The 27,776-nt window shown below is 37.7% G+C and overlaps 1 protein-coding gene across 1 annotated transcript in view; it reads right to left on the reverse strand.

The window, feature by feature from the left end:
* The window catches only part of LOC129769052 (CYFIP-related Rac1 interactor B), a 108,699-nt gene that overhangs the window by 4,241 nt on the left and 76,682 nt on the right, over nucleotides 1-27,776 (reverse strand). The window contains exons 2-3 of the mRNA XM_055771065.1: nucleotides 7,380-7,643; nucleotides 7,045-7,307 (exon numbers count right to left, since the gene is read on the reverse strand). Coding sequence (XP_055627040.1) covers nucleotides 7,045-7,307; nucleotides 7,380-7,643 — 527 coding nt within the window. The remainder of the gene's footprint in view (nucleotides 1-7,044; nucleotides 7,308-7,379; nucleotides 7,644-27,776) is intronic.

The raw sequence follows: 27,776 nt of genomic DNA on the forward strand, positions 1-27,776 counted from the left end.
TTGTCGCAATGGACCCACTTTTTTATGCCGTTGGAGCAGTTGTTCGCACGTGAAAAAACGGCGTTCGACGTGCCGTGGCTTCAATTCATACGGCACCCGATGTCCTATCATTCGGAGCAATCTAATTGCTTTTAAACGATCGGATATAGTTTGCTGAGCTAAAGTGTATCTGCAAGTTCTTGTTGCGTTTGTTACGAATCTTGATCGAGTATAGCCTCCAATTCTTCATCTTCAAACTTTTTCGGCGGTCCGGAACGTTCTTCATTTTCCAAGTCAAAATTACCACTTTTAAACCGTGCAAACCACGTCTGACACGTTCGCTTAGATGGTCACGATAAACTTCCACCAAAATGCGATGACTTTCCGCAGCTTTTTTCTTCATATTGAAGTTATGAAGTAACACTCCCCGCAAACACGAAATTCGATATATTCGAAGTGGCAAAAAAACTATGTTGTTAACGCTTCAACTTTTTGACATATACTAAAAAAGACGCGCAATGACAGTAGCTTTCCAACGAATGTCTGGAAATTTGATTTACTGAAATAATTATCATGCTACGCCATCTGTTGTAAAACCGAAGAAACTTACCGGTACACCTAATAGTTTAAATTAGGGTCAGGACAACGTACTTGAAGTAATTTAATAACGCCAAGAGGAAAATTTATACAAATTTTGGCAATTTAAAACTGTCTTCGGGCCGACTAATTTGATAGAGAATAGTTTGCCTCATACAAAGTAATGACGTATCCAGATGTCGACATCGTGCCGCCGTCATCGTGAATTATAACGACGAATTTGGTAGACGTAATAGGAAATTTATAGTAAAAGGAAGTTGTAAGGCCCTAATACCTTTACAACACAAATGGTGTAGTGAGAAGTATAATCGAAGAGATTTACCACAAAAAAAAACTGTTCATCTGGATCCCAACTGAATTTTGTCCAGGCCCTATGAGCGAAAAATTAGAAATCGTTGATTTCGTGTTCCCAAAGCTAAAGGGAATTGATGGTAAAGGACAACATTTTGTCCGCCAGCCAAGGCGTCACTTACGGGTACAATACGGAACGCATCCGGTTTATGCTCATGCCAAAATCAGTTGTCTTAGTTGCAATATATTGATTTAGTTCAATACTCTCGGATGGTTAGAAATATATTCTTACAAAAGGTTTTTTGGTCAACTTCATGGCAAAAGTTCAAAAATCAGGTAGGCGCTAGCTTTCGAAAATTAAATTACAGTAAAACCTGTTTTTGCGCGGTTTTTATGTGATTTTGTTTGTGATTTTTTTGTGCGGTATTTGAAAAAAAAAAATAAGTCATCGGTCTTTCATTTATGTATTTGATATGTATTTCATCGCTCTACATAGGGACTGTGCCAGCTAATTCTTATTTTCATGTTTTGTTTTGTTTGTTTTAAGGTGTCAGTAGGGGCTTATTGAAAGGAGCAAATAGTTGGTTTTATGATCTGCGCAAGTGAATAGGCCTCTTATGAAAGTGAAAAAAATAAATCTAATATTGATCATGAATGGAATCATTACGATTTGGGTCATATTCTTAAGGAAACTTTTTTTTATGCGGTCCCTATCCACGCATATTTTCCACGTAGAACTACGCAATTATATTATGCAATCCACTTGTTTGTCACTTTGAATATTATTTTAGAATGCATCGAAATTTTTGTAATATATTATGCAGTGGCGTCTCGTGAGTAAATTGACTAGTTGTGCATCTACACGGTGAACCAGCGAAACCCAAAATTTGATAAATTTCTGCTCAACATCGCAAAAGAAAGGGACTAACTATGCTCGAATATTGTTTTTTTGTCTAAGAATTTTAGTGGATTGACTGAGCTATCTCGTGTTTCCTCATATTTCAAACATTTCTGAGTCTAATTCTCATTTTGAGCTATTTTTCCTAATCGTGCGTAGTAGATTGTATATAAATTCAATATTACATTGCATAAGTGTAGATGCGTAATGGAGTGCGATAGAATGTTTCTTGAACATAATATTAGAGTCTTGTGTTCAGAGACAAATTATCTTTTTAATTAAATTTCTTCTGGGGACACGGTAACGAAATTTAAATCGCAAAAAGGTTTTCCAATAAATTGCTCCTGATGTTGAAACTCAAGAAGCGATTTGTTCTCAATAGCCATAATCATAAGCTTTTTCAGTCGCTACTCTCCCATCGTTGATCATAAGTAGGTTTTCAGTCTACGAAGAACTAAAAAACTTTGTTTGACCGATGCTGTGGTTGGAGGAAGCGTTAGTATTAGCTTTGCGAATAAAACAATTTCCGGAAAAATATTGTCAAGATTGCTACCGATCAGTGTTTTTATAATCTCCGGTATTTTCTTCTCGGTAAATTCTGGCTTCGTATAGAACACTCGCAGTTCATTTCCTGATTTCACTTTGTCAAAATTAGAGTTCTCGTTGTTGTAATGTATGGTAGAGAATGTTGGTAAATGAGAAATTTGAAGCGATTGAAGAAAATTGTATCAAAATCCAGCATGTATCCTTGCGTCACCTAGATATATTTCTTCCAGACAAGTAGAAATTTCTTTACTATATGTTTCAACTATGTTGATCATCCTAGAGCTGTAGACCCACTTGACTCTGCACAAGTTCGGAATCTTCTGCTGCATAAATTTCTTCAACTCGTAATCGCACGCAATCGAAGAGAGGGAAGAAAAACATTTTCTTGTTTATGGAGTTATTCGTGCAAGAGTGTAGAAAAACAATATTAAGAACATGCGTCTTACAATGAATATGATTAGCGTTTGGAAACGACTTCTTTTGCGATCGCCTGGCGTTTGGAAACGACTTCTTTGGCGATCGCCTGGATCGCAATAGCCTTACTCTTGTCCCTGAACCACAAAGCTACTTCGCGTCGTGAGCTGTAGCATCAAAGTTCAGTGTAACTATTCTACCGTTTCTAGCACAAGTCGTTTTTAACTTGTCCAGTTTTGGCCGCGGAAAATCCATTTTCGCAAAAAGTTATTTCTCTTTCACAGTTCTTTTCGCAAACGACTTTTTCAAAAACTCATCGACAAAATACTGCCCAACAGTGTGATTTGTGATGATTTATTGCGAATCTCAATTGGTACACCGAAGAAAATCTGGATAAAATTTTGTCATCTGGAGTGCGCGAATCCGACTGCGTATCTAAAGTGTGGATCTCCTCACGTGCAAAGCAAAATATGCACGATACATACGCTAATACATTGGAATTTTGGAAATTTACTAGAGCGTGTGAGCGCCGCTCTATCTGTTCACCGAAAAAGTGCACAAAGACTGATTTTTTTTTATCCAAAATATATATTTTTATTAAGGCTCATATGGCGTCAACCTGACGGGGCCGGGAGTTCAATATTTCGACAATGTTTGCCTTATAACTATGTTAGTAATATGTAACCGATTACTCGCGGTTGGCTCGAGGTTAGTATTACAAGTGTTTTCGTAATTGTGATGTTGCTGTCTCCAATGCTCTGTACCTGTGCCCGACACGGGATACTTCCTTTTGGGATGCAGCTGACCATTAATCAGCAACGCCCCCTAGTCTGTACCCCATATCTAGCGTGGTGCGTCTTCTCGACTCGAGGAATCCATTATAGAATGGTCACTAGACGGCGCAATCATCAGCTCGTGTAGAGTTGTCATGAGCGGTACAACCTTTGGCTCTTGTTGAATCATCAGCGGACTGCACAACCTTTGGCCCGTGTATCTGTAATGAGTGTGTGTATGTATTGCCGCGACTAAGTAAAAGTTTATAGATCGGATAGGAGGGATATGAAACAGGGACACAACGAAGGAAACATCATTAAACGTTGACATCGGCGTTTCTGAGGAACAGGTATAGATGAAGCAGAAGATCAGGATCACGGCTACCTAAGATATCCCGGACGGGGATATCCGATTGTCTGCATTTTGCTCTCAGTGCTCTAGAGAGCTGAGAGCGAGCAGCATGGAACCGGATACACGACCAGACAATATGCTCGATGTCGTGGTAGCCATCGCCACAATCACAAAGATTGTTTGCTGCGAGCCCAATGCGATAGAGATGCGCGTTTAGGTTGTAGTGATTGGACATAAGCCGAGATATCACGCGAATGAAATCACAACCTACATTCAATCCCTTAAACCAAGCTTTCGTCGAAACCTTAGGGATAATCGTGTGTAACCAGCGACCGAACTCATCTTCACTCCACATGCGCTGCCAACTAACGAGTGTGTCCTGACGAGGAATGTGAAAAAATTAAAAAAAAAAAACACAAAGACTGATGTCGATGACGTAATAAATCATCTGCGTCAAGCAAGCTTCCAAAGAGCCGCTATATAAAAGCATCTTACGCAAAGCGCGCCGAGCGTGGATCTGGATCTAATTGTCTAAACTCGGGTTGGGAGAGATTCGAGAGAGACTATCGATGAGGAGATCTGAATCAACCCACCACCATTCTCTCTTCTCTTGTGCACAGAGTCCAATGCACGAAATCTTTGCCAACACATTGGCAGTTTAGTTACCCGAAGCTTCAACACAATTTTATTGATCAGTGTGTAGATATACGTAATTTTTGTGCATTAATCAATGTGCACTGACTGGGGAGAGCATAGAATAAATGGTACAAAATAGAAACCAATATACGTAATTCTGCACAGTGCGTGGACTGGGAGAGCCGTATGTTTTCCATACTTTCCAGAAGTTTTTTTTTGAGCTCTAGTCTGTGCATAGCAGAGTAGGAGCGTTTCATATTTTTTTTCTTTTTAAATATTAGATTGTGCAGTGCACGAGGTGCACATATGGAGGAGACGCCACTGATATTATGTTCTTCGTTACAAATAAATTTGATGAACGTCTTTTTACGTTTGATATGATGCCTAGGACTACCAAAATATGTGAACGGAAGAATTGTCAAACGATTGTATTTTACATTTCCCTCTGAAAATATTGCACATCTCATGTTCACGTAGTTCTCGAATCGCGAAAGTTCATTCATCTCTAGTATCTGAAATGACGATTTTCCCAGGTTTCTCAGTTTAAGAGTACCTTCGACTTGCATGTATATTTGTAAAGCGGATTTCCACAGCTACATCGATTTTGAAGTCTGTATTGGGGAAACCGTAAATCGGGCCAATCAAAACTTGGCAGTTAGGGCGTTTAAAAAACGCTTGACATTTTATATGATATTGGACATGGAAAATAATATTTTATTAATTGTGATAGACGCGTAGAAATATTTCCTATCAATCATCTTTCCGATCTGTTGAGAAATGTTCGAGTTATAAGCATTCGAAATACGGGTAGGGTTAGCACACAAATCGGCAGAACAAATATATGGGTTTATGCATTAATGTATCAGTTTTCTAAACGATTTTCAATGTCTTGTGAACTTATTCATGAACCGATACGTTGCTATTTTAAATAACAGATAACGGTACTCAGTATAAACAAAAGTCGTCACCTTCGTGGCTTCAATTTCAGAACAATTAATTGATCAATTTTTAACTGGCATTTGGTGTGAAGCAATTAACTCTATCAGATTACCAAGCTCGAAAGCAGCTTCTAATTTTTATTACTGTAGGAAATATGGTAATTCAGTTTTTCCGAATTTTCGTTTTTTCCTTCATAATTAAAAAAAACTTTTCTCACCATTATATTGATCTACCAGAGAAGGATACAACAAAATAAAAACAGCTTAAAACGGATAATTTTTACTCAAATTGTACGATCACAATTTGACGATTCATTTTCATTTTCTACCTGAAAATCCATTATTATTTGCAAAATGGCGAAGCGTGAATATAAATGTCGTCAAAATGAATTCCAATTGACGAAATTAACTCCAATTCGACAAACTTATCAGTAATATATTTTTTTCAATTTCACTTTTCACTGCAATACATATGCGTAGTCCATTTTTTCGAATTTTCCTTTTTTTTGATAATGAGTTATACGTACGTGGGAAAAACTTTGTTTTACATATAAGATTTTGATGCATAATCTTTGCCTTTGTATCATTCGCTGGCATAATTATTAAGAATTTGAACGCATTCATTGCATCGCATTCGCATTCGCATTTATAGTAAAGCTAGCCGATGACGTAGACTTTCGCATCTCTTCGCCTTAGAGTGAACATTAGAAAGCAACATTACACACTACATATGAATGCCAGAATGACTCTCTTTCAGACTGATTCGAATGCTATATGAATAAAATTGGTAAATTGGGAAAAATTTATTGAGAACAAGTCATAACTACTATAGCATTGTTATTTTGAAAAATCTGTAAATCTGTATGGAAATCTGAAAAATCTGTGATCTGTATCTACAGATTCTTGTTTTCAAAAAGTCTGAAAAATCTGTATAAATACAGATTATTCTGTAGATATGGTAACTCTGCCCCTGAATACGAGTAATATTCAAAAATAAATCCGAAAAGCTAGGCTTACAGAATAAAAAGTTAGTTAGCAATAATATGCACAATTCCATCGTCAAAGAGGTCCGATTTGAATGGTCAACGGTTGAGAGCCCATATTGCATCAATGTTTTTAGGTAGTCAGGTCATTGAACTGGGCTACACTCCTCGTATGAATTGAATTTCGTGCGGATTGATTATGGCCATTCCCTCAGTAATGAAAGCAGGAGGCGATCTGGTGTAGTGGTAACATCCATACCTCTCACGTAGAGATCACGAGTTCAATTCTCACTCCCGATATTCTTCCAAAAATGAAAGTAAAAGTGACGAACCAGCCGAAATGTGTTGAGAGTCACTATGATAGAGAGAAAAAGAAGTAATGAAAGCAGTACAGCTTCTGTAATCGATAAACTCAATAATCTCAAGAATAAAATTGTTATGCTCGTCGTCGAACTTGGAAGCAATCGCCCTCAATCGCTTGCTTGCGCATACTGACAAGAGTAATTAATTTTCAACATAATTGTTACTTTTCCTCTGCAAGTTTTCGCACTTCCTGGATACTAAGTCGTAACTTTCTCATGAAATCTTCGAGCTAAATTTTTGACCAGAAAGCTGCCCAAAAAGCGTTAACACTTACGGGTTTTCCAGCATCCGTAGGCACACCTTGGCCATCGTTCCAAGCGTTTCCGTTGTGTTGTCCACGTTGTCGGAGTTATCCTGCACGAACTTCGATGTCGCTTCGCTGAGCACTTTGAGCATTGGGGTGGCGTGGGCGTAGAACAAGGACATTCGATTCGCCAGCTCGGTACTGACGATGAGTTCGTTGCTTTGGTCCAGTCGTTGTCGGCTAGCGATCCGCCGGTAATAGCTGAAATCGTTCTGAATGGCGGGTGTTTTCATCTAAAAGCAGAAAGCATAGTTATTTTCCGAAATCTTGATAGTTCTATCACAAGTCGGCTCTCCCCCACTTACCTTGTATTCGTCGAACTTTAGCACAAACTCTAAGATTTCTGCCAACTGTTTGACGAGGGCTTGCTGCGTTTCGAGATGTTGCGTAGGATTTAGTCGACCACCGACAAGCTGTCCCAGTATCATCGGTACTATCCGTTCCAGCTCCAGTGAGTGCTCGTAGCAACGTTTCAGTTTCTCGACCAGTGGTATCACAATGTTCCACGCTTTCTCCTGACACTCTGGCGATGGGTCGGCGATAGCTTCGCGAATTTCTTTACCGGCGCCCTGCGGATGGTGAGAGTAACAGAAACAAATTAGTTTTTGATATGAACATGTGAGTTTTCAAGTATTTGCGTCAGTATTGAAGCATGCTATTTTGTTACTTATTCTCATTTTTTTCTGTGATCCTCTTTTTTAGGAGTGTTGTAATTCACAAATGTATTGGAAAAAGCCGCGCGTGATATTTTTGAGGTGTCATATATGGAATAGAAGACATTAAAATGCCCATGAGAATGGTAACAACGTTAATTTAATAGTTATCTCATCGTTAAAATACAGAAAATAATTGGAACGTTAAAACATTGTACAGATTTTCCTTTCCATTTTATTAATTCATAATCAGATAGAAACTTTTTCATGCGTGTTTGTGTCATTATCGCACAATTAGAAATTTTATGTGTTTTCCTCACTCCGATGATCGACAAAAACGGCAGGGTGAGTTATTGAATTTCGCGTATGCTTTTGTTCGTTTGCCTGTTTGCTGTCTGCCAGTGTAGTAACATACTTTCCCGGTTCGGGGTCACAAATTGGACTTTCAATTGAAGAACACCCAATCCGAACCCATCGGAAGGCGTGCACTCGACCGCGTCCAATTTAGTCACTCACTACGCTGCTGCAGCATTTAGTCGTCATCGTCCGCTGTGTGCGAACTCAATGAATATTTATGTGCGCTCTGAATGCTAATAAAGCCGATTCATTTAAACGGTATCTCCTCGTCATGAAAGCCACATATATATGAGCGTGTGTAGAGGCGGGTAAAGTGCGCCGTTTTAATATCTTTTCCGCTTCATTTTCGTCGATCTGTGCAGTGTCAGTCAGGATAAATATCGAGCTATTTTTTTATGAAAATGACCGCTGTGATTGAGAAGAGCTTGAGAATCCGGCTCGATCTTTTGTGTGACTGAATCAAGCTCAAATATGGAAGATTGAACAATTTGTCTCTTTTTTTCTACGACACAGCTGTGGGTATCGTTTGCTTTGATGACAGGAGGAGGCGTTCACAGTTCTTTGAAATAACCGGAGGTGTTCTACTGGAGATTCCAACTATTGTGTTGTATGGACAAAGAACAAAGAGGTAACCTGCGCCCAATTTGTCCCCAAAATATGCATCAAATGTCATTACTACTAACAACAACGATAAAATGAATAACAGGGTAGAGAGTGTGCCTCACGTTTCCCCTTTTGTGGCGAAGAGTGACAGCGGTTGTACGTTCTAATGTTTCTATGATCCCTCGATTTACGAGCGACAGTTTTTCTTTGTTCTGCATACACAGAGAGGGAGGGGAGGATATGTTATATGTACACTCTGTCTAGCGTGTCTCGTTACCAGACAATGAGTGTATAGCCTCCAAAAAGGGTCACACCTGTGAATGGAGGATACATGAAGAATAGTTTTACACATGATGGTTAGAATACGAATAATTGTCCTTGTTGCGGTACATCTGCAAGAATGGGCCTAGCGGTACATGTAAAATAATGAGCCAATACAGGTCGGACTCGATTATCCGGAGTATTGATTTTTTTTCACTCCGGATAATCGAGTCAAAAAAAAACGAGTTTTCTCTCGGTAAACGTAATATAATTATGATTTGCACTTATTTATTCAACGGTTTTATCTTGGTTGACCCGTTCGTATGTTTATGGCTTTATAACTGTGTAACTTTGTCTGTAGCGCTGTACCACAATAATAGAAATTTAACCCCTTTCCTGTTGATCGTTTGATCTGAAATTTGGAACGCATCTTTATCTCTGGTGTCATTATAAAACTGCGTATCCCATGATCTTGGAAATCCAAGATGGCGGCCTCTACAAAATGGTGGATTATGGACATATTTTCTTAAAATCCTATCAATATGGGTTTTCCCAAAAACCCATCAATATGGGTATCAAATGAAAGGGCTTGACTAGTAGAGTACAGTTATTTATGAAAAATGCAAATCCAAGATGACGGCCGCTACAAAATGACGGATTACATATTTTCGCAGAACCCTATCAATATGGGTTTTCCCAAAACCCCATCAATATGGGTGTCTAATGAAAGGGCTTGATCAGTAGAACACAATTATTTATGGAAAATGTAAATCAAAGATGGCGACCGCTACAAAATGGCGGATTAAAAATTTTCTCAGAATGCGTAACTTCGTATTCCATGATTTTGAAAAAATCAATTTGGCTGTCTTTGAAAAATGACTGAATGATTTGACTTGGAGAACACGAAACATAATAAACAACATAAATTCAAAAAGGTCGCCGCCACTAAATGTTCGACTATGTATTTTTTGCAATCCCCTCAATATCGATATCAAATGAAATGATTTGACTAATAGAATACAGTACATCATGAAAATATTCCGAAGAAAATTAGGTAAGAAATAAACGTTGGATTTCCATTATCCACAGTCAGTTATTGCATCATATACCCCATGATTTTATTTTAGTCTCATCATTGCCATCGATTAATGAAGGAACGGATGTGATAACTACTAACTGCTACTTGTCTAATTATTTTCTAACTAAACCGCTTAACTTAAAATTTTTTTTTTACTTATTTAATTTTTTTGTTTTTAGTAAATTATCTGTATCATTAGCATACTCTACATTAAAACCATTCAAAAAAAATTTTTTTTTTAATTTTTATTTCTTACCTAACTTTCTTCGGAATATTTTGATGATAAACTGTATTCTATTAGTCAAATCATTTCATTTGATACCAATATTGATACCATTTTGTGGCGGCGATATTTTCGAATTAATGTTGCTCATAGTGTAGTGTATTCTCCAAATCAAGCCATTCAGCGATTTTTTAGCGGCGGCCAAATTGAATTTTTCAAGATCATGGAATACACAGTTTTATAATGACAGTAGAATTAAATGTATGTTCCAAATTTCAGATCAATCATTCAACAGGAACGGGGTCAATTTTCTATTAATGTGGGACAACCCTACAAACATTCAAACATACATAGAAACAGGTCAAGCTGAATGAAACCATTTAAAAAGAAATTAGTTGTTTGGGGACAGCATCCATCTTGGAATTGGATTTTTCATTATCTGCTATGTTCTACTAGTCGAGAACTTGCTTTTGATACCCATATTGATGAGGTTTTGAAAAAAAATATATATGGCACTATCTTGTGGTGGCGGCCATTTCGGGATTACATTTATTGATGGGGTTCTGAGAAAATATGTAATCCGCCATTTTGTAGTGGCCGCCATCTTAGATTTGCATTTTTCATAAATAACTGTATTCTACTAGTCAAGCCCCTTCATTTGATACCCATATTGATGGGGTTGTGAAAAAAATATATATGGTGCCATCTTGTGGTGGTGGCCATTTTGGATTTGCATTTTTCATAAATAACTGTGTTCTACTAGTCAAGCCCTTTCATTTGATACCGTCACGAATTCAATTCTCACTCCCGACATTCTTCCAAAAATGGAAGTAAAAGTGACGAACCAGCCAAAAGTGTTGAAAGTCACTATAATACAGATAATAAAAAAAAATACCCATATTGATGGGATTCTGAGAAAATATGAAATCCGCCATTTTGTAGCAGCCGCCATCTTAGATTTGCATTTTACGTAAATAACTGTATTCTGCTAGTTAAGCCCTTTCATTCGATACCCATATTGATGGGGTTGTGAAAAAAGTATATATGGCGCTATCTTGTGGTGGCGGCCATTTCGGATTTGCATTTTTCATAAATAGCTGTGTTCTACTTGTCAAGCCCTTTCAATTGATACCCATATTGATGGGGTTCTGAGAAAATATGAAATCTCCCATTTTGTAGTGGCCGCCATCTTGGATATGCATTTTTCATAAATAACTGCATTCTACTAGTCAAGCCCTTTCACTTGATACCCATATTAACTATTCAATATATAATTATTATACAAGTTATTCAAAATTTCCGAAAATCAAAAATAAAATACACCGGATAATCGAGTCTAAAATTCCAGATAATCGAATCCCGTATAATCGAGTATCCGGATAATCAAGTCTCCGGTTAATCGAGTCTGACCTGTATTACAATAATCTAACCTTTTTCATCAAATGTGTAATAGGTCGATGTCTCTGAAACGAACGAAACAACGTTAGATGATGTTACAAAAGAAATTTATCATTATAAATTTAATTGAATTACAACAAGATTTCCAGAAAAAAAGATTGTCCTATTTGGGCGTATGGAAAATGAAGTTAAGATAAAGGTAAGATAGCATCGTCGAGATGTTAGGAATGTACCAAATAGATATGTTTATTTTAAGTGTAAACTTACGAATGATTCAAATAATCGTACCGGTGAGATAAAACGGACAGGTGTTCCTAATGGGGGTAAGACGGAGAGTTGTTTTCAATTAGGATAAAATGGTGAGTGAAAATTCAGTGGCGAAAAAAGCATCCAAAATTATCTCTGTTCTCGTTTCAGTTGGTGGAAAGACAAAACATGAGTGAAAAAATAAAATAGTTTTTCTTTTGAGATAGAAATTATACTACACTTCGCTGATTACAACACCTGTCTGCATACCCCACCATATGTTCGTTCTATCGGACTTTTTTTTCATTCAGTTTCACTTTTTTTGTGAAAAATTTGACCTATGGAATCGAAATATAATGCTGAAAAAAACTGCAAATTCAATTGAAGTTGTTCTTAATATGTTCCTCTTGAATGGGGGGTCTCTATATGAGATTAATCTTTGTCTGTCCGTTTGTGTGACCAGTATAGACACAAAAACTACAGAACCGATCAACATGAAATACAACAAATTTGTAAATACAGATTGTCGAGTACTACGAGAAATACTGTGTTATCAGTTTCGCTCCATCTCAATGGGGATTGGAGATTGGAGACAATAAATTAGCGTGTGTCTGCTTCCTGATTAACACTAAACCTACCGACAGGGTTGCCAACTATAATTTTTAAAAATCAGGGAGAATGAAAATAAAAATCAGGATAAATCAGGATAGCTCATATTGGGTTGTTCGAAAAGTTAATGTCGATTTTTGGGAAAACAAAAAGATCATTTTCAATTAAAGCATTATAATTTAAATTTAAATCCATAGTTCTGTTTCACAATTTTTCACCATCTTTCATACAGCTTGAATATTCTATCCTCCCAGAACATGATGCTTCCTCGTCGAAGACTGCTGCGAGTCATACATATGAGAAACAGGTTGCTTGGCAGTAGCTCATGAGACAGAATCCATTCCAAATCTCACCAGAAACAGAGTATCTTCCTTCGGGCGAACACCGGATATGTAAAAGAATTAATAAGCATGGTATAAATCCTCGCATAAGCGGAAATGTTAGTGTTCCACCTGACTTTATGATGGTTTATTTTGACGTAGAACTACGTATTTCATTAAGGGTGCCAAATCAGAAAACAGGTCACGTTTTTATGAAATAAAGTTAATGTTTATAACTATTTCTGTCGCGAACGGATTTTGGCGATATACATACCAAACGAATCAGAAATTCCGTAAGATTTGTTTAATATGCTATACATTAGAATCCCCTGGTTTGTGAATGGTTAAAATTTATGAAAACTTTAAGCGTTTTCATTTTCCCATTTGTTCTGTCCAATTGTGTGCTTTCCCGAACAGAGCTGTCAATAACGAGCAACTTATCGATGACCAACGGAGGGGAAATCGTAGGATTCAAAGTCTCCGTGAACAAAGGAAAAGTAGGAGAATGAAGGGGAATACCTGCGTAGAGTATAAACAGTGGATCTCGCTGAGGCAAACTTTCATTCGGCATCGGACTGTTGAGTAATCCAGTTCACTTTGCTTTCGCTGCACTTCGATCTAAGATGGTACCCCACCAGTGGTAATTCAACTTGGATATCGTCGTTTGGTTTTTCTGTTCGTTTTTCGCGTTATTCGTATCGTGTGTTTTTCTTTCCGCGCCATAAATTGGACGCTTCGCGTAGTGTGTGATGACGCAAAACGAACGCATTGCCAGGGGCAATACAATTTCGAGGCAAGCGTCATCTAATGATGCACGCGATGTTGGGGCAGTGAAAAGCGTTCGCACTGAACCGAGCCTTCGCAAGTGTGGCATAATGTGGTTAACATTGTTTGTTTTCCGTCATCATAAGGGCTTCGTTGGTGCCTTTGAGAATGCATCAATGCATTAAGCTGACGTTATGGCGAAGCATGCGTTAAGCTTGTGTGCCAAAAAATTATTTGGGGAATACCGAGCATCTTGAATGTCTTACTGGGATGTTATAAGTTATTTGGGTTCGCGTGCCAGCCGCAAAACTGCCTTCAACTAGGATTGCATTTGCGCTAATATTGATCATAATGAAGCATTACTACTGTTTTCGAGGTTATTATTAACAAAAAGAGTTTATTTCGCTTGTTTAGTCACCAAGAAAGTAAATTTCGTTCTGGAATTTTGTATGTGATTAGGTTTCGCTTGCCAGTAGCAAAACTTCCTCCACTAAGGATAGCTGCTGCGCTTCTCTCGAGCATGAGAAAGTAATGCAACTTTTTTCGTGGCCAGTGATATTAACAGAAGTGTTTCTTTTGAAAATAGCGCAAAAATGATTGAAGTGTTTATATTCCGAATAGTTTCAAGCCACCAATGTATGGCTCTGTATGCATGCTATGGCGAACGCTTGTTTGGCGCTTGGTTTACTTTATACGAACGATGCCTAGAGGTGCGATTTCACTGGGGCAATACATTTAGCATGATATTTGATACTTGCAGGTTTTGTCATTGTTGTTGTTTCCATGCGGTGCCAAAGATATATTGATGTAGTTATGAGATGTGGAATTATGGTGCAACATGTATATAATCGACTGCAGCCGAATCTATGTTAATTGCGAACAAGGCCACCGGAATAGCGTTCGAGGTAAATTTTCAATTGACATGAAATAAATTGCGACATACGATCAGCTAGTATATTGTTTTGCGAGGGCAAGAATGAATCATCAATCAATTATCGTCAACTGATTCTACAATGAAAAAAACATTTCAGAGATTATTCTACTAAGCAGTTGTTTCTAAAATTTCACAGCATTATGGAATAATATCCGAAGGTATAAAAAAAGTGACTTATATAAAATAACAGCGTAGTTTTACGTCAACAATGCGATCGTATCTTGGACACAACCTCCTATAATTTTTTTTTCCGAAAAACCTACAGCATCACTACAGTGCAGAGTTGCAGAGAAATCAATATTCAAATTTTCATTGAATTCAAATGAATGAATCTTTACTCGACAAATGAGGAAAGCATTTCAGCAGCTCAAATGAATGAATCTTTACTCGAGGAAAGCATATCAGCAGTGGAAGAACTTTTCCTATTTTTTATTATTTTTAGTACTGTTAGCGATATATTAACAATGGTCTCATCATTAAAGTTGATTCTACTTTGAATCTGATGAACAAATTATATAAAATAACTTTCGATTAATGTTTTAAGAAAAGTAGTATAGGCAAATTATGTTGTGACAATGTAAGAAAATTTTAACTAAAAGGGGTCATTTGACCCCTCGTGGTAGGTTTAGTGTTTATTGATTGGAAGTATCATGACCGCCGTCCGAAAAACGGTTTTAATACTCAAGAACTACCGAACCGATCCAGAGTTAAATAGCCCTCGGGTTAGACAACAACGACAACAAAACTGATCTGCTTAAAATAGTAATAACAAAATACAAATGAATAAAATAAATTTAATAGATGAACAAAATTCATGATACAGATGCATTTCAAACCATGACGTTCTTCACCCGAAAAAAGGCATTATATGTGTTTCATTGGATTGGAGAGAAATTCCGAAATTATGAGTTTCCGTACCACACGACCAGTCGATAAATTCTAATACTGCTCGCCACTGGACGGAATCAAAGCATCAATGCAGGAACGTCCAATATTAGTGAGTATGATAGGTAATACCATACCAAATGTCTCTTTCACCAGTCGACAATTTTTATGGAGTTTCGTTGGGATGTGTCGAGCGAATAGGGGTAAGAACTTCTGCCTCGATTTCAATTCATAATAGAAGTTTGTTCTATAAGGAAAATGTTTCAGGCCAGTGTACCAGTACATATCTTCAAATTTGTGCAATCAATGCGTGCTATTTGGCAGGAGAATTGATAATGAGAATGATGACGAATGACGCAAGAATAGGTTCATAGGGAACGTCTGTGACATTGACGAAGGAATGTCCGAGTTCAATTGTAGACAATTTTTCTATCATCCACTTTATCTCGCCGTCAGAACCACACGCTTCTCATGCAATCATGGGAACTTAAGCCAAAGGATAATAGTCTAAATAACTTTGTCAATTTGACAATGTCTTGTCATTATCAATTCATTCCGTTGTGCCTAACACCGGTCGCGAGTTCATCAACTGCTTCTCCCAAAACCGTTTCGTTAAAAGGGTTGTTTGCTCTAAGAAATCTAAATTTGTTTCTGTCTATCTGTCTGATTCTTATGGACTCGGAAACTATTGAACCAATCGACATTAAAATTGGTATGTCGGGGTTTTTGGGGCCGGGAAGTGCTTCATGATAGTTTGAGACCCCTCCCCCCTCTCTAAGGGAGGGGGCTGCCATACAAATGAAACACAAATTTCTACATTATTCGAGAATTAATCAAACAAATGCAACCAAATTATGAAATTATGCATCTGGAGATTTTAGGGTGCAATAAATGTTCCTATGGTGGTTGGACACTCCACCCCCTCTCTAAGGGGGGCTGTAATACAAATTAAACACAAATTTCTGCATAGCTCGAGAATTAATCAAGCACACGAAACCAAATTAGGCATATGGAGGTTTTGGGGTGCAATAAATGTTTCTATGGTAGCTAGACACTCCACCCCCATACAAATGAAGCACAAATTTCTACATTACTCGAGAATTAATCGAGCAAATGCAACCAAATTAGGCATCTGGATGTTTTAGGGTGCAACACTCCACCCCCTCTCTAAGGGGGAGCTGCAATACAAATGAAAGACAAATTTCTGCATGACTCGAAAACTAATCAAGAAAATACCAAATTGGGCATGCGAAAGTTTTAACGGCGTTTTTATGGCGAATAGACACTCCTCCCGTCAAACGGAACTAAACGGAATTAAATTTGGGATGTGGAGGTTTTATAGGAAAGAAACATTTCTAAGGTGGTTTGACGCTCCCTCCCCCCTCTGTTAGGGTGGGCTGTCATACAAATGAAAAACAAATTTCTGCATAACTCGAAAACTAATCAAGCAAATGGAACCAAATTTGGCATGTGAAGATTTTAGAGGGCACGAAACGTTCCTATGGTGAATAGACACTCCTCCCCCTCTCTAAGGGGGGAAGAGGGGAGGCTTCTGTCTTCATTCTATTACATTTTCTGTATCAAACATTTATTCCATGTAACGGAGAAACGTATTTTTTGCAAGTGGTTGAAGAATCTTGAACGAGAATTGTGTCTGAAAATAATCTGATATATCATTGATGAATTTTGGTAGAAGTACTAGGATTTTTTTAGTAGAAGGTAAATTCAACGGGGTCGATTATAAGATCAATATAATTTACATAAAGTTGGCTGCGTTTGGAAGATGAGACCTTTACCTTTTTAATGTTATCAACGCTCAACAGATAGCGTTACGTGTTCCATAATTTAAATAAAAAGTCCGCTTATTTATTGAACATACTGTGTACACTCGCAAAAAAACATATAGAGGAAGAGAGTGCGAAGCAGAAATTTTTTGGTGAGATTTGAAGTGCTGTAATTTTGTGAAAAGTCAACGCATGAAGATGGGATGTAAAGGGTGTGTCACATCAAATTGCATCACGGAAAAAACGCTGTAGAAATTTAATTTTTAGGAATTATATCTTCAGCTTTCGCTTATAATCAGATAAGAGTGTATAGATCTCGTTGGCCATGCTTCACCGTCAATTTTTCGTAAATTTGGAAAAATGTCGTCGAACGAAAAAGAGCGTCGTGAATTAATCTTGTGCACTCATTTCGAGAATCCGGAGTTGTCACATCGGGACATCGGTAAGATGCTGGGAATGGTCCAATCCACGGTCAGCAGAGTACTAAAACGATACTTCGAGAACCTAACCATCGACCGGAAGGTGAAGAACAGCAAAAATGGATGCTCCGTCAGTGAAAAAGATCACAAGTGCGTAGTTAAGCAGTTTAGACGTGATCCGAGAAGTTCGGTCCGGGATGTCGCCAATAAGCTGAATTTGTCAAGTTCATTCGTCCAGCGGACCAAGCAGCGAGAGGGCCTGCGTACATACAAGGTTCAGAAGGCTCCTAACCGCGACGAAAGGCAAAACATGGTGGGGAAGACGCGAGCCCGGAAGCTGTACACCGAAATGCTGACGAAGCCGCATTGCCTGGTAATGGACGACGAAACCTACGTCAAAGCGGACTTTCGTCAGCTGCAGGGCCTGTTGTTCTTCTCCGCAGAGGACAAATTCAGCGTTCCGGAGGAGATTCGCAAGCAGAAACTATCCAAGTTTGCCAAAAAGTACATGGTGTGGCAAGCGATCTGCTCTTGCGGAAAGCGGAGCGCCCCCTTCGTGATGACCGGCACGGTAAACGGGCAGGTTTACCTTAAGGAGTGCCTACAGAAGCGCTTACTATCACTATTGAAGCAGCACGACCATTCTGGCCGGATCTCGTTTCGTGCCACTATTCAAAGGACGTGTTGGAGTGGTATGAAACCAACGGGGTCACCTTCGTGCCAAAGGAAATGAACCCGCCCAACGCGCCGGAGCTTCGCCCAATAGAGAAATATTGGGCGATTATAAAGCAGGCCCTCCGGAAGAACCCAAAAGTTGTCAAATCGGAGGCGGACTTCAAGAGAAAATGGATTTCTGTTCAAAAAAAACTACAACCTGACGTTGTACAGAACCTTATGGACGGGGTAAAGAGGAAGGTGCGAGCATACGGGCTTGGGCTCGAAGTAAGAATAAAAAGAAAATGCCAAAAGTTGTTTAATAGTTTTTATTTTACTGTCTAAAATTTTCAAAAGGATCGGTCTACTGGGCGAATTTCTACAGCGTTTTTTCCGTGATGCAATTTGATGTGAGACACCTTTTACATAATTTTAAAGCTTAACTTTCAAGTTTTGGAATATTTTACGAACAAATTTTCATTTTGGTGTGTGTGTAGATGTAGGGTAAGTTGGGGTGTTTTGGGTATACGGGGTGATTTGGACCACCCTTTATATCGAAAAAGCTGCATCAAATTCGATTTTTTTATAATGTCATCTCCTTTTTTTGTTGAAATGTATGTAGCTAACGTAAAAAAATAGTAAAATGTGACAGGTGGGGGAAGTCGGTACCATGAACTTAGCAAGCATTTTGATTGTAAGAGAATGTAAGTTTTTCAATCGTGGTTTTAAGGTTTTTTCCGCTGATTAAACAAACTTTTCGAGCATTGTGCAGTAAAGTTCTGTTCGCCTAAAGGAGAGGAACCATTTGATGCAGCGAAACTGTAAGTTCGATAACAATAAATGAAATAAATTGCATTCATGTTTTGGCATGTTGTGTGGGGCGATATGGACACGGTTCTGTGGGGTGAATTGGGCATACAGGTTTGAGCCTTTCTTTAGTCTAATTGATTCCAGATACCGCGGAATTACAAACAAAGATTGACAGACAACGCAGTATTGGTCTGTAAATATTAGGCGATTTGCTTAGGCGGTCCAAATTGCCAAAGATATCGGGACGAAATGAAAAAAATCGATTACTTTCTGTTTTTCTAAAGATTTTGGGGGGGCAACACAATTTTTCGCCAACTAAGTGAATGGCAAATCCAATCAACCTTATTATTGCTTAAATGAAAAATTTCCCCTTCGTCTTTGATGGTGAAGTGTTCAATGAATCCAAAGGCAGTTTTGAAAACTCCAATAAATTCCATGAAAAAATTTATTTTGTTACTTTGTCGAAAACAAAATATTTAATTTTTTTTCATCGATTTTAAAAATTGCCAACAACAGGATTTCTATATTGTTTCATAAAATCTACTGTTGTCCTGCAAATGTTTGAGTAAGATCTGATATATGCAGGCCGTTTTTTTCTGCTGATCGATGAAAGTTTGGAGTAAATTAGAGGAGCACTTTATCGCTCGTGCACAAATAGTTAATTCCGAGAGCACGCATAGCATTTGATCTTTCTGGTGCAATTTGTGATGAAGTGCTCCTCCAATTAACTCCAAACTTTACACTCGGCTAAAAATCACGAAGTTACATCATGTCAAAAATCACTTAAAATTTCCGACTTCGGATTCTGTTCCTCTATTTTTTTGTCGAGTGTAGAAAATAATCATCCAAAATCGACAATAAACGTATTCATTGTTTGAACAACAAACAGCAAACATAATTTCCAGTTCTTTTCTTTGTTAATATTTTCTTCATTATTAAGCTTTTTTATGTCTAAACTCGAACAAAATTATAAATCATTTGGCAAGAAGAAATTTCTTCTCATTGTGATTCAAACGGCCGCTACTTACAAGTTTGATCCGTTCACTTTGTACCAATTCTTCTTTGTGTTTTTTACGTAGGATTACAACTTTCAGGAACCTATTAGAGGTACGAGGGAAAATCAGTCGGATCACAAAAGTTGTCCAATTTTAAGCGCTTATTGTCATTTCCTGATCAATCTACGAGATATCGTTTAAGGCACACATTATTACAATGAAGAAAATTTTTGAAACTAACTATCAAACAAATGAAAAAGTCAAACATTGCCTCAACGAAAACTCCGCGTTCTGATTGATCGATTGGTACAAGCATCCTGTGCTCTCCCAGTTGTTCATTCAATATGAATACCGGACTATCCAATTGAATGTGCGTTTGGTTAGGTTTTCTGCTACGCTAAATTCCACGATTTGATTGGTCCATTTTGCGTCCCTCCATTTCGCCGTTAAAAGTAGCAAGTATAAAAGTCACTCCCACGCTTTCAGAGTTTTTATGTTACTCTAGACCAGGGGTTCTCAAACTATTTTGGGCATGATACCCCTTTTCCAGAATGAATACATACCTCAGACCCCTATAGCCAAATTTCTTTGAGAATCCTATCTTTAGTTTTTTTTTCTTACTGAATAATTATTAATTTGAAAACATTGTAATTAGTGAAATGTGTAAACTTGACATAATTTTGTCATGGAGGCGATTTGACGTAGTGGTAACACCCGTATCTCTCACGAGCTCAATTCTTATTCCTGACATTCTTCCAAAAAATGGAAGTAATGGTTAAAAAAAGGTTATTTTCTCCTCACATTCAACAAAATAAATAGATACAAAATTTAGTAAATATCAAGTGTAATTAATAATTATTAATGCAAATTACTCACAAACAAAAAAAAATTAAATCGCAAAACCAATCTATCCGTAACTATCAAAATATCAAAATACGGTTTAATATTGGTTAGTTAAAGGTCTTAAATCACCGCGTTCGTTGATTTTCAAATGGTTCCTTCGGTTTCGGGTTGTTTGTAACCACACTGAAGCCTTTTTCGACAAAGTATGATGATGAAGAAACGAGAAGATATTTTCCAGCAATATCTCACAACGCAGGATACTGTGTTTCAATATTGCGTTGTAACCATAACTTATGATAACCTTGTCTGTACAAATGACACTCTCGGGGTCTGCCGCCTCTATTGAATAATATGTTATATAACTTGCTTTGTGAGAAACATTTGAACTTTTCTCACGGAGATTCGGCAGTAAGTCGGGTCTCTTACATGGGCCTCCCCCAGGGCTCATGTTTAAGCCCCCTTTTGTACAACTTATATGTAAGCGACATCGACAATTGCCTTACACAAAATTGCAGCCTAAGACAACTTGCAGATGATGGAGTGGTGTCTGTCGTAGGATCAAACGAATCCGACCTGCAAGGACCCTTACAAGATACTTTGAACAATTTTTCAACCTGGGCCATTGGGCTAGGGATCGAATTCTCCACGGAGAAAACAGAGATGGTGGTTTTTTCTAGGAAGCATAGACCAGCAAAACCAAAGCTTCAACTTTTGGGTAAACCGATCACTCATGCTATGTCATTCAAGTATCTTGGGGTCTGGTTCGACTCTAAATGTACTTGGGGGGCCCATATTAGGTATCTGAGTAAAAAATGTCAACAAAGAATAAACTTTCTCCGTACAATTACCGGCACCTGGTGGGGAGCCCATCCCGAAGATCTTATTATGTTGTATCGAACAACTATTCTCTCAGTGATGGAGTATGGCAGTTTCTGTTTTCAATCAGCTGCCAAAACACACCTCATTAAACTCGAGCGAATTCAGTATCTTTGTCTCCGTATTGCGTTGGGATGTATGCCCTCAACGCATACCATGAGTCTCGAGGTTTTGGTAGGCGTACTTCCACTAAAAGATCGCTTCAATTTATTATCTCTTCGGTTCCTCTTCCGGTGTAAGGTTATGAATCCATTGGTGATCGGAAATTTTGAGCAATTGATCGAGCTAAATTTTCAATCTGGATTCATGAGTTCATATCATGAATTCACCTCTATGCAGGTTGTTCCTTCTTCGTATATTCCCAACCGTGTTTGTTTTCCTGACTACATCAATTCCTCTGTACATTTCGATCTGTTCATGAAGGAGAAAATCCATGAAAATCCAGATTATCTTAGATTGGGGTTCGTCCCTACGATCTTCAATGCAAAGTATGGGCGTATCAATTGTGATAATATGTACTTTACTGATGGGTCCTCTATGAATGAGTCCACAGGATTTGGAGTGTTCAACGAATTTTCTAGCACCTCCCACAGTCTTCAGAATCCTTGCTCAGTGTATATTGCTGAATTGGCAGCAATACATTGGGCGCTGGACAGCGTCGCCTCAAGACCTGTTGAACACTATTACATTGTAACGGATAGTCTTAGCTCTGTCGAAGCTATCCGTTCAGTGAGGCCGGAAAAGTACTCGCCGTACTTCCTTGAGAGAATACGACAAATTTTGAGTGCTTTATCCAGACGCTGTTATGTCATTACCTTTGTCTGGGTCCCCTCACATTGCTCAATTCCGGGTAATGAGAGGGCTGACTCATTGGCAAAGGTAGGTGCAATTGAAGGCGAAATATATCAGCGTCAAATCGCCTTCAATGAATTTTATTCTTTAGTTCGCAAAAATACCATCGCTAACTGGCAACGCAAGTGGAATGAAGATGAATTGGGCCGGTGGTTTCACTCGATTATCCCTAAGGTTAGCCTCAAACCGTGGTTCAAAAGTCTGGACTTGAGTCGGGACTTTATTCGCACCTTCTCCCGACTCATGTCCAATCACTGTTCGTTAGATGCACTACTCTTCCGTTTCAATCTTGCCAGCAGCAATCTCTGCGTTTGTGGCCAAGGTTATCACGACATCGAGCACGTTGTTTGGTCGTGCGAGGTGTATCTGGTCGCCAGATCGAATTTAGAAAACTCCCTTCGGGCCCGAGGAAGACAGCCCAATGTGCCGGTGAGAGATGTGTTGGCTCGGTTAGACCTTGATTACATGTCCCATATATATGTTTTCCTTAAAGCTATAGATCTTCGTGTGTGATTGTCCCTACATCCTTATACCCTCCTTTCCTTCCTTTGCGGGTAATTCGTCCTCTTGCTATGAATAGTAGAATAAGTTGAAATGTATATAAACTATAGATATACGAATAGATTTAAGAATTGAGTGTTCATCAACATTGTTACAATTTCTTTATATCCCATCCTTCTCCTAAAAATATGTCACCCTTCTAAACTCGAGTACACTGCGAGTAATCGGTTTTCCTCCTTACTAACCATAGATGTAAGAAAATTGTTTATATATATATAGTTTTAAAATTATATTTAAGAATTCGGCTCCTTTAAACTTAAGTAACTGAGCCTGTAAAAATAAACGAATTTATAAAAAAAAACCTTGTCTGTACTCCTGCTTGAGCTCCTCATCTGTGCAGATGATAATCAACTTTTCTTACATTACCACCTTACACCCAACATTGATTTTTAGCTCATGTTTTTTCATCCCGATTTATGACATTAATCTAGACATAACATTAGAGATGTCGGGTGGTTTTTACAGATGTCTTCAAATGGCACGAAAAAATGTCTTCAAGTGTCTTCACAATCATATTGGAAGGAACTAAAATTCTAAACCTAATTTTGAGCAATGTTTGATAGATTATTCAATGTTTATTCTAATTGATATTGTTATATGGCGCGTTTCATTCAACTTTCCTTGGTATTTTGGAGTTTTATTCAAAAAATGAGAGCGAAGAATATGTTGCACAACGGTGAAATAAAATTTATGAGTTTAGAAATGATAATTGACTTGCTGAACCGTTGATTGAGTGAATATCGCCCCAGTTCTTTCACAAAAACGGAACTATGATGAGTGTTCTATTAAGGTGGACTGAAATGCCAAAAAATAGAATGGATGACTCTTATTTGTCAAACAATTTTTTATAAATAACTCAATGTGTGTATTTCAGCTTTGATGTTTTGGTTGTAACTCAAACCATATCCATATAACTAATTATTGAAACTGTATGTAACCGAAACACCTTCGATTTGTGAATTGGTTGGAAATGATGCGAAGAACGACACGGAGGCAAATACCTTAATTCTTTTGACGATATTAGTAGGTATTTTATAATAATATCTCCCAAAAATCAACATACACTATCATACTGAATTGTCTTCACAGTAAGTCAAATGTCTTCAAAATAAAGACATGTCTTCAAACCTGGCATCCCTGCATAACATAACAGAAAATGTCATGACTCACAAATACTGGCAAGCATTTGTATAATATACATGATACAGCAATATAAGATAAATTCGAGCGAGCGAAGCAAAAGACAAATAAGCTTCCCGCATACTTTGCCACATACACGGCCCAGACCGAGATAGATATTGTTCTCCTTCATGCGCTCCTTTTTTACTCTTAAAAAACACTTTCCAACTTCATTTCGGTGGTTCTCAGATTTTAGTCAAAAGTGGTAATTTTGTTCTTTATCGCAATACATTAGACCCGTATTTTTTATTAGGGTGCTCATTGCCATTTCAGGGTGCTCCGAAAAATCCATTTCTTACCTTTTTCCTAAAAATTCAAAAATTCATAACTTTTGAACCACTGAACCGATTCAGATGATCCACATATCAATTTAAAGTCAATGAGCTTTTATTAAAAAATAAAAGCCATGGAAACAATAAAAAACGACTACAATCAATAATTACGAAAATAAAATCCATTTTTTATGCACATACAAATTTTTTTTAATAAAAGGCTAGCTCATTGGCTTAAATTTGATGTGTCGATCATTAGAATCGGTCTAGTAGTTCAAAAGTTATGAATTTTTGAAAAAAGTCATTTTTGTAAAAAAGTGGAAAAAATGACTTTTCGGACCACCCTAAAATAGAAATGGTCACCCTAACGAAACAATAAAAAATAATTGTTCCTTCTTCGTATATTCCCAACCGTGTTTGTTTTCCTGACTACATCAATTCCTCTGTACATTTCGATCTGTTCATGAAGGAGAAAATCCATGAAAATCCAGATTATCTTAGATTGGGGTTCGTCCCTACGATCTTCAATGCAAAGTATGGGCGTATCAATTGTGATAATATGTACTTTACTGATGGGTCCTCTATGAATGAGTCCACAGGATTTGGAGTGTTCAACGAATTTTCTAGCACCTCCCACAGTCTTCAGAATCCTTGCTCAGTGTATATTGCTGAATTGGCAGCAATACATTGGGCGCTGGACAGCGTCGCCTCAAGACCTGTTGAACACTATTACATTGTAACGGATAGTCTTAGCTCTGTCGAAGCTATCCGTTCAGTGAGGCCGGAAAAGTACTCGCCGTACTTCCTTGAGAGAATACGACAAATTTTGAGTGCTTTATCCAGACGCTGTTATGTCATTACCTTTGTCTGGGTCCCCTCACATTGCTCAATTCCGGGTAATGAGAGGGCTGACTCATTGGCAAAGGTAGGTGCAATTGAAGGCGAAATATATCAGTGTCAAATCGCCTTCAATGAATTTTATTCTTTAGTTCGCAAAAATACCATCGCTAACTGGCAACGCAAGTGGAATGAAGATGAATTGGGCCGGTGGTTTCACTCGATTATCCCTAAGGTTAGCCTCAAACCGTGGTTCAAAAGTCTGGACTTGAGTCGGGACTTTATTCGCACCTTCTCCCGACTCATGTCCAATCACTGTTCGTTAGATGCACTACTCTTCCGTTTCAATCTTGCCAGCAGCAATCTCTGCGTTTGTGGCCAAGGTTATCACGACATCGAGCACGTTGTTTGGTCGTGCGAGGTGTATCTGGTCGCCAGATCGAATTTAGAAAACTCCCTTCGGGCCCGAGGAAGACAGCCCAATGTGCCGGTGAGAGATGTGTTGGCTCGGTTAGACCTTGATTACATGTCCCATATATATGTTTTCCTTAAAGCTATAGATCTTCGTGTGTGATTGTCCCTACATCCTTATACCCTCCTTTCCTTCCTTTGCGGGTAATTCGTCCTCTTGCTATGAATAGTAGAATAAGTTGAAATGTAAATAAACTATAGATATACGAATAGATTTAAGAATTGAGTGTTCATCAACATTGTTACAATTTCTTTATATCCCATCCTTCTCCTAAAAATATGTCACCCTTCTAAACTCGAGTACACTGCGAGTAATCGGTTTTCCACCTTACTAACCATAGATGTAAGAAAATTGTTTATATATATATATAGTTTTAAAATTATATTTAAGAATTCGGCTCCTTTAAACTTAAGTAACTGAGCCTGTAAAAATAAACGAATTTATAAAAAAAAACCTTGTCTGTACTCCTGCTTGAGCTCCTCATCTGTGCAGATGATAATCAACTTTTCTTACATTACCACCTTACACCCAACATTGATTTTTAGCTCATGTTTTTTCATCCCGATTTATGACATTAATCTAGACATAACATTAGAGATGTCGGGTGGTTTTTACAGATGTCTTCAAATGGCACGAAAAAATGTCTTCAAGTGTCTTCACAATCATATTGGAAGGAACTAAAATTCTAAACCTAATTTTGAGCAATGTTTGATAGATTATTCAATGTTTATTCTAATTGATATTGTTATATGGCGCGTTTCATTCAACTTTCCTTGGTATTTTGGAGTTTTATTCAAAAAATGAGAGCGAAGAATATGTTGCACAACGGTGAAATAAAATTTATGAGTTTAGAAATGATAATTGACTTGCTGAACCGTTGATTGAGTGAATATCGCCCCAGTTCTTTCACAAAAACGGAACTATGATGAGTGTTCTATTAAGGTGGACTGAAATGCCAAAAAATAGAATGGATGACTCTTATTTGTCAAACAATTTTTTATAAATAACTCAATGTGTGTATTTCAGCTTTGATGTTTTGGTTGTAACTCAAACCATATCCATATAACTAATTATTGAAACTGTATGTAACCGAAACACCTTCGATTTGTGAATTGGTTGGAAATGATGCGAAGAACGACACGGAGGCAAATACCTTAATTCTTTTGACGATATTAGTAGGTATTTTATAATAATATCTCCCAAAAATCAACATACACTATCATACTGAATTGTCTTCACAGTAAGTCAAATGTCTTCAAAATAAAGACATGTCTTCAAACCTGGCATCCCTGCATAACATAACAGAAAATGTCATGACTCACAAATACTGGCAAGCATTTGTATAATATACATGATACAGCAATATAAGATAAATTCGAGCGAGCGAAGCAAAAGACAAATAAGCTTCCCGCATACTTTGCCACATACACGGCCCAGACCGAGATAGATATTGTTCTCCTTCATGCGCTCCTTTTTTACTCTTAAAAAACACTTTCCAACTTCATTTCGGTGGTTCTCAGATTTTAGTCAAAAGTGGTAATTTTGTTCTTTATCGCAATACATTAGACCCGTATTTTTTTATTAGGGTGCTCATTGCCATTTCAGGGTGCTCCGAAAAATCCATTTCTTACCTTTTTCCTAAAAATTCAAAAATTCATAACTTTTGAACCACTGAACCGATTCAGATGATCCACATATCAATTTAAAGTCAATGAGCTTTTATTAAAAAATAAAAGCCATGGAAACAATAAAAAACGACTACAATCAATAATTACGAAAATAAAATCCATTTTTTATGCACATACAAATTTTTTTT

The sequence above is a fragment of the Toxorhynchites rutilus genome, chromosome 2, assembly GCF_029784135.1.
Source record: "Toxorhynchites rutilus septentrionalis strain SRP chromosome 2, ASM2978413v1, whole genome shotgun sequence".
Taxonomy (NCBI): Eukaryota; Metazoa; Arthropoda; class Insecta; order Diptera; family Culicidae; genus Toxorhynchites; species Toxorhynchites rutilus.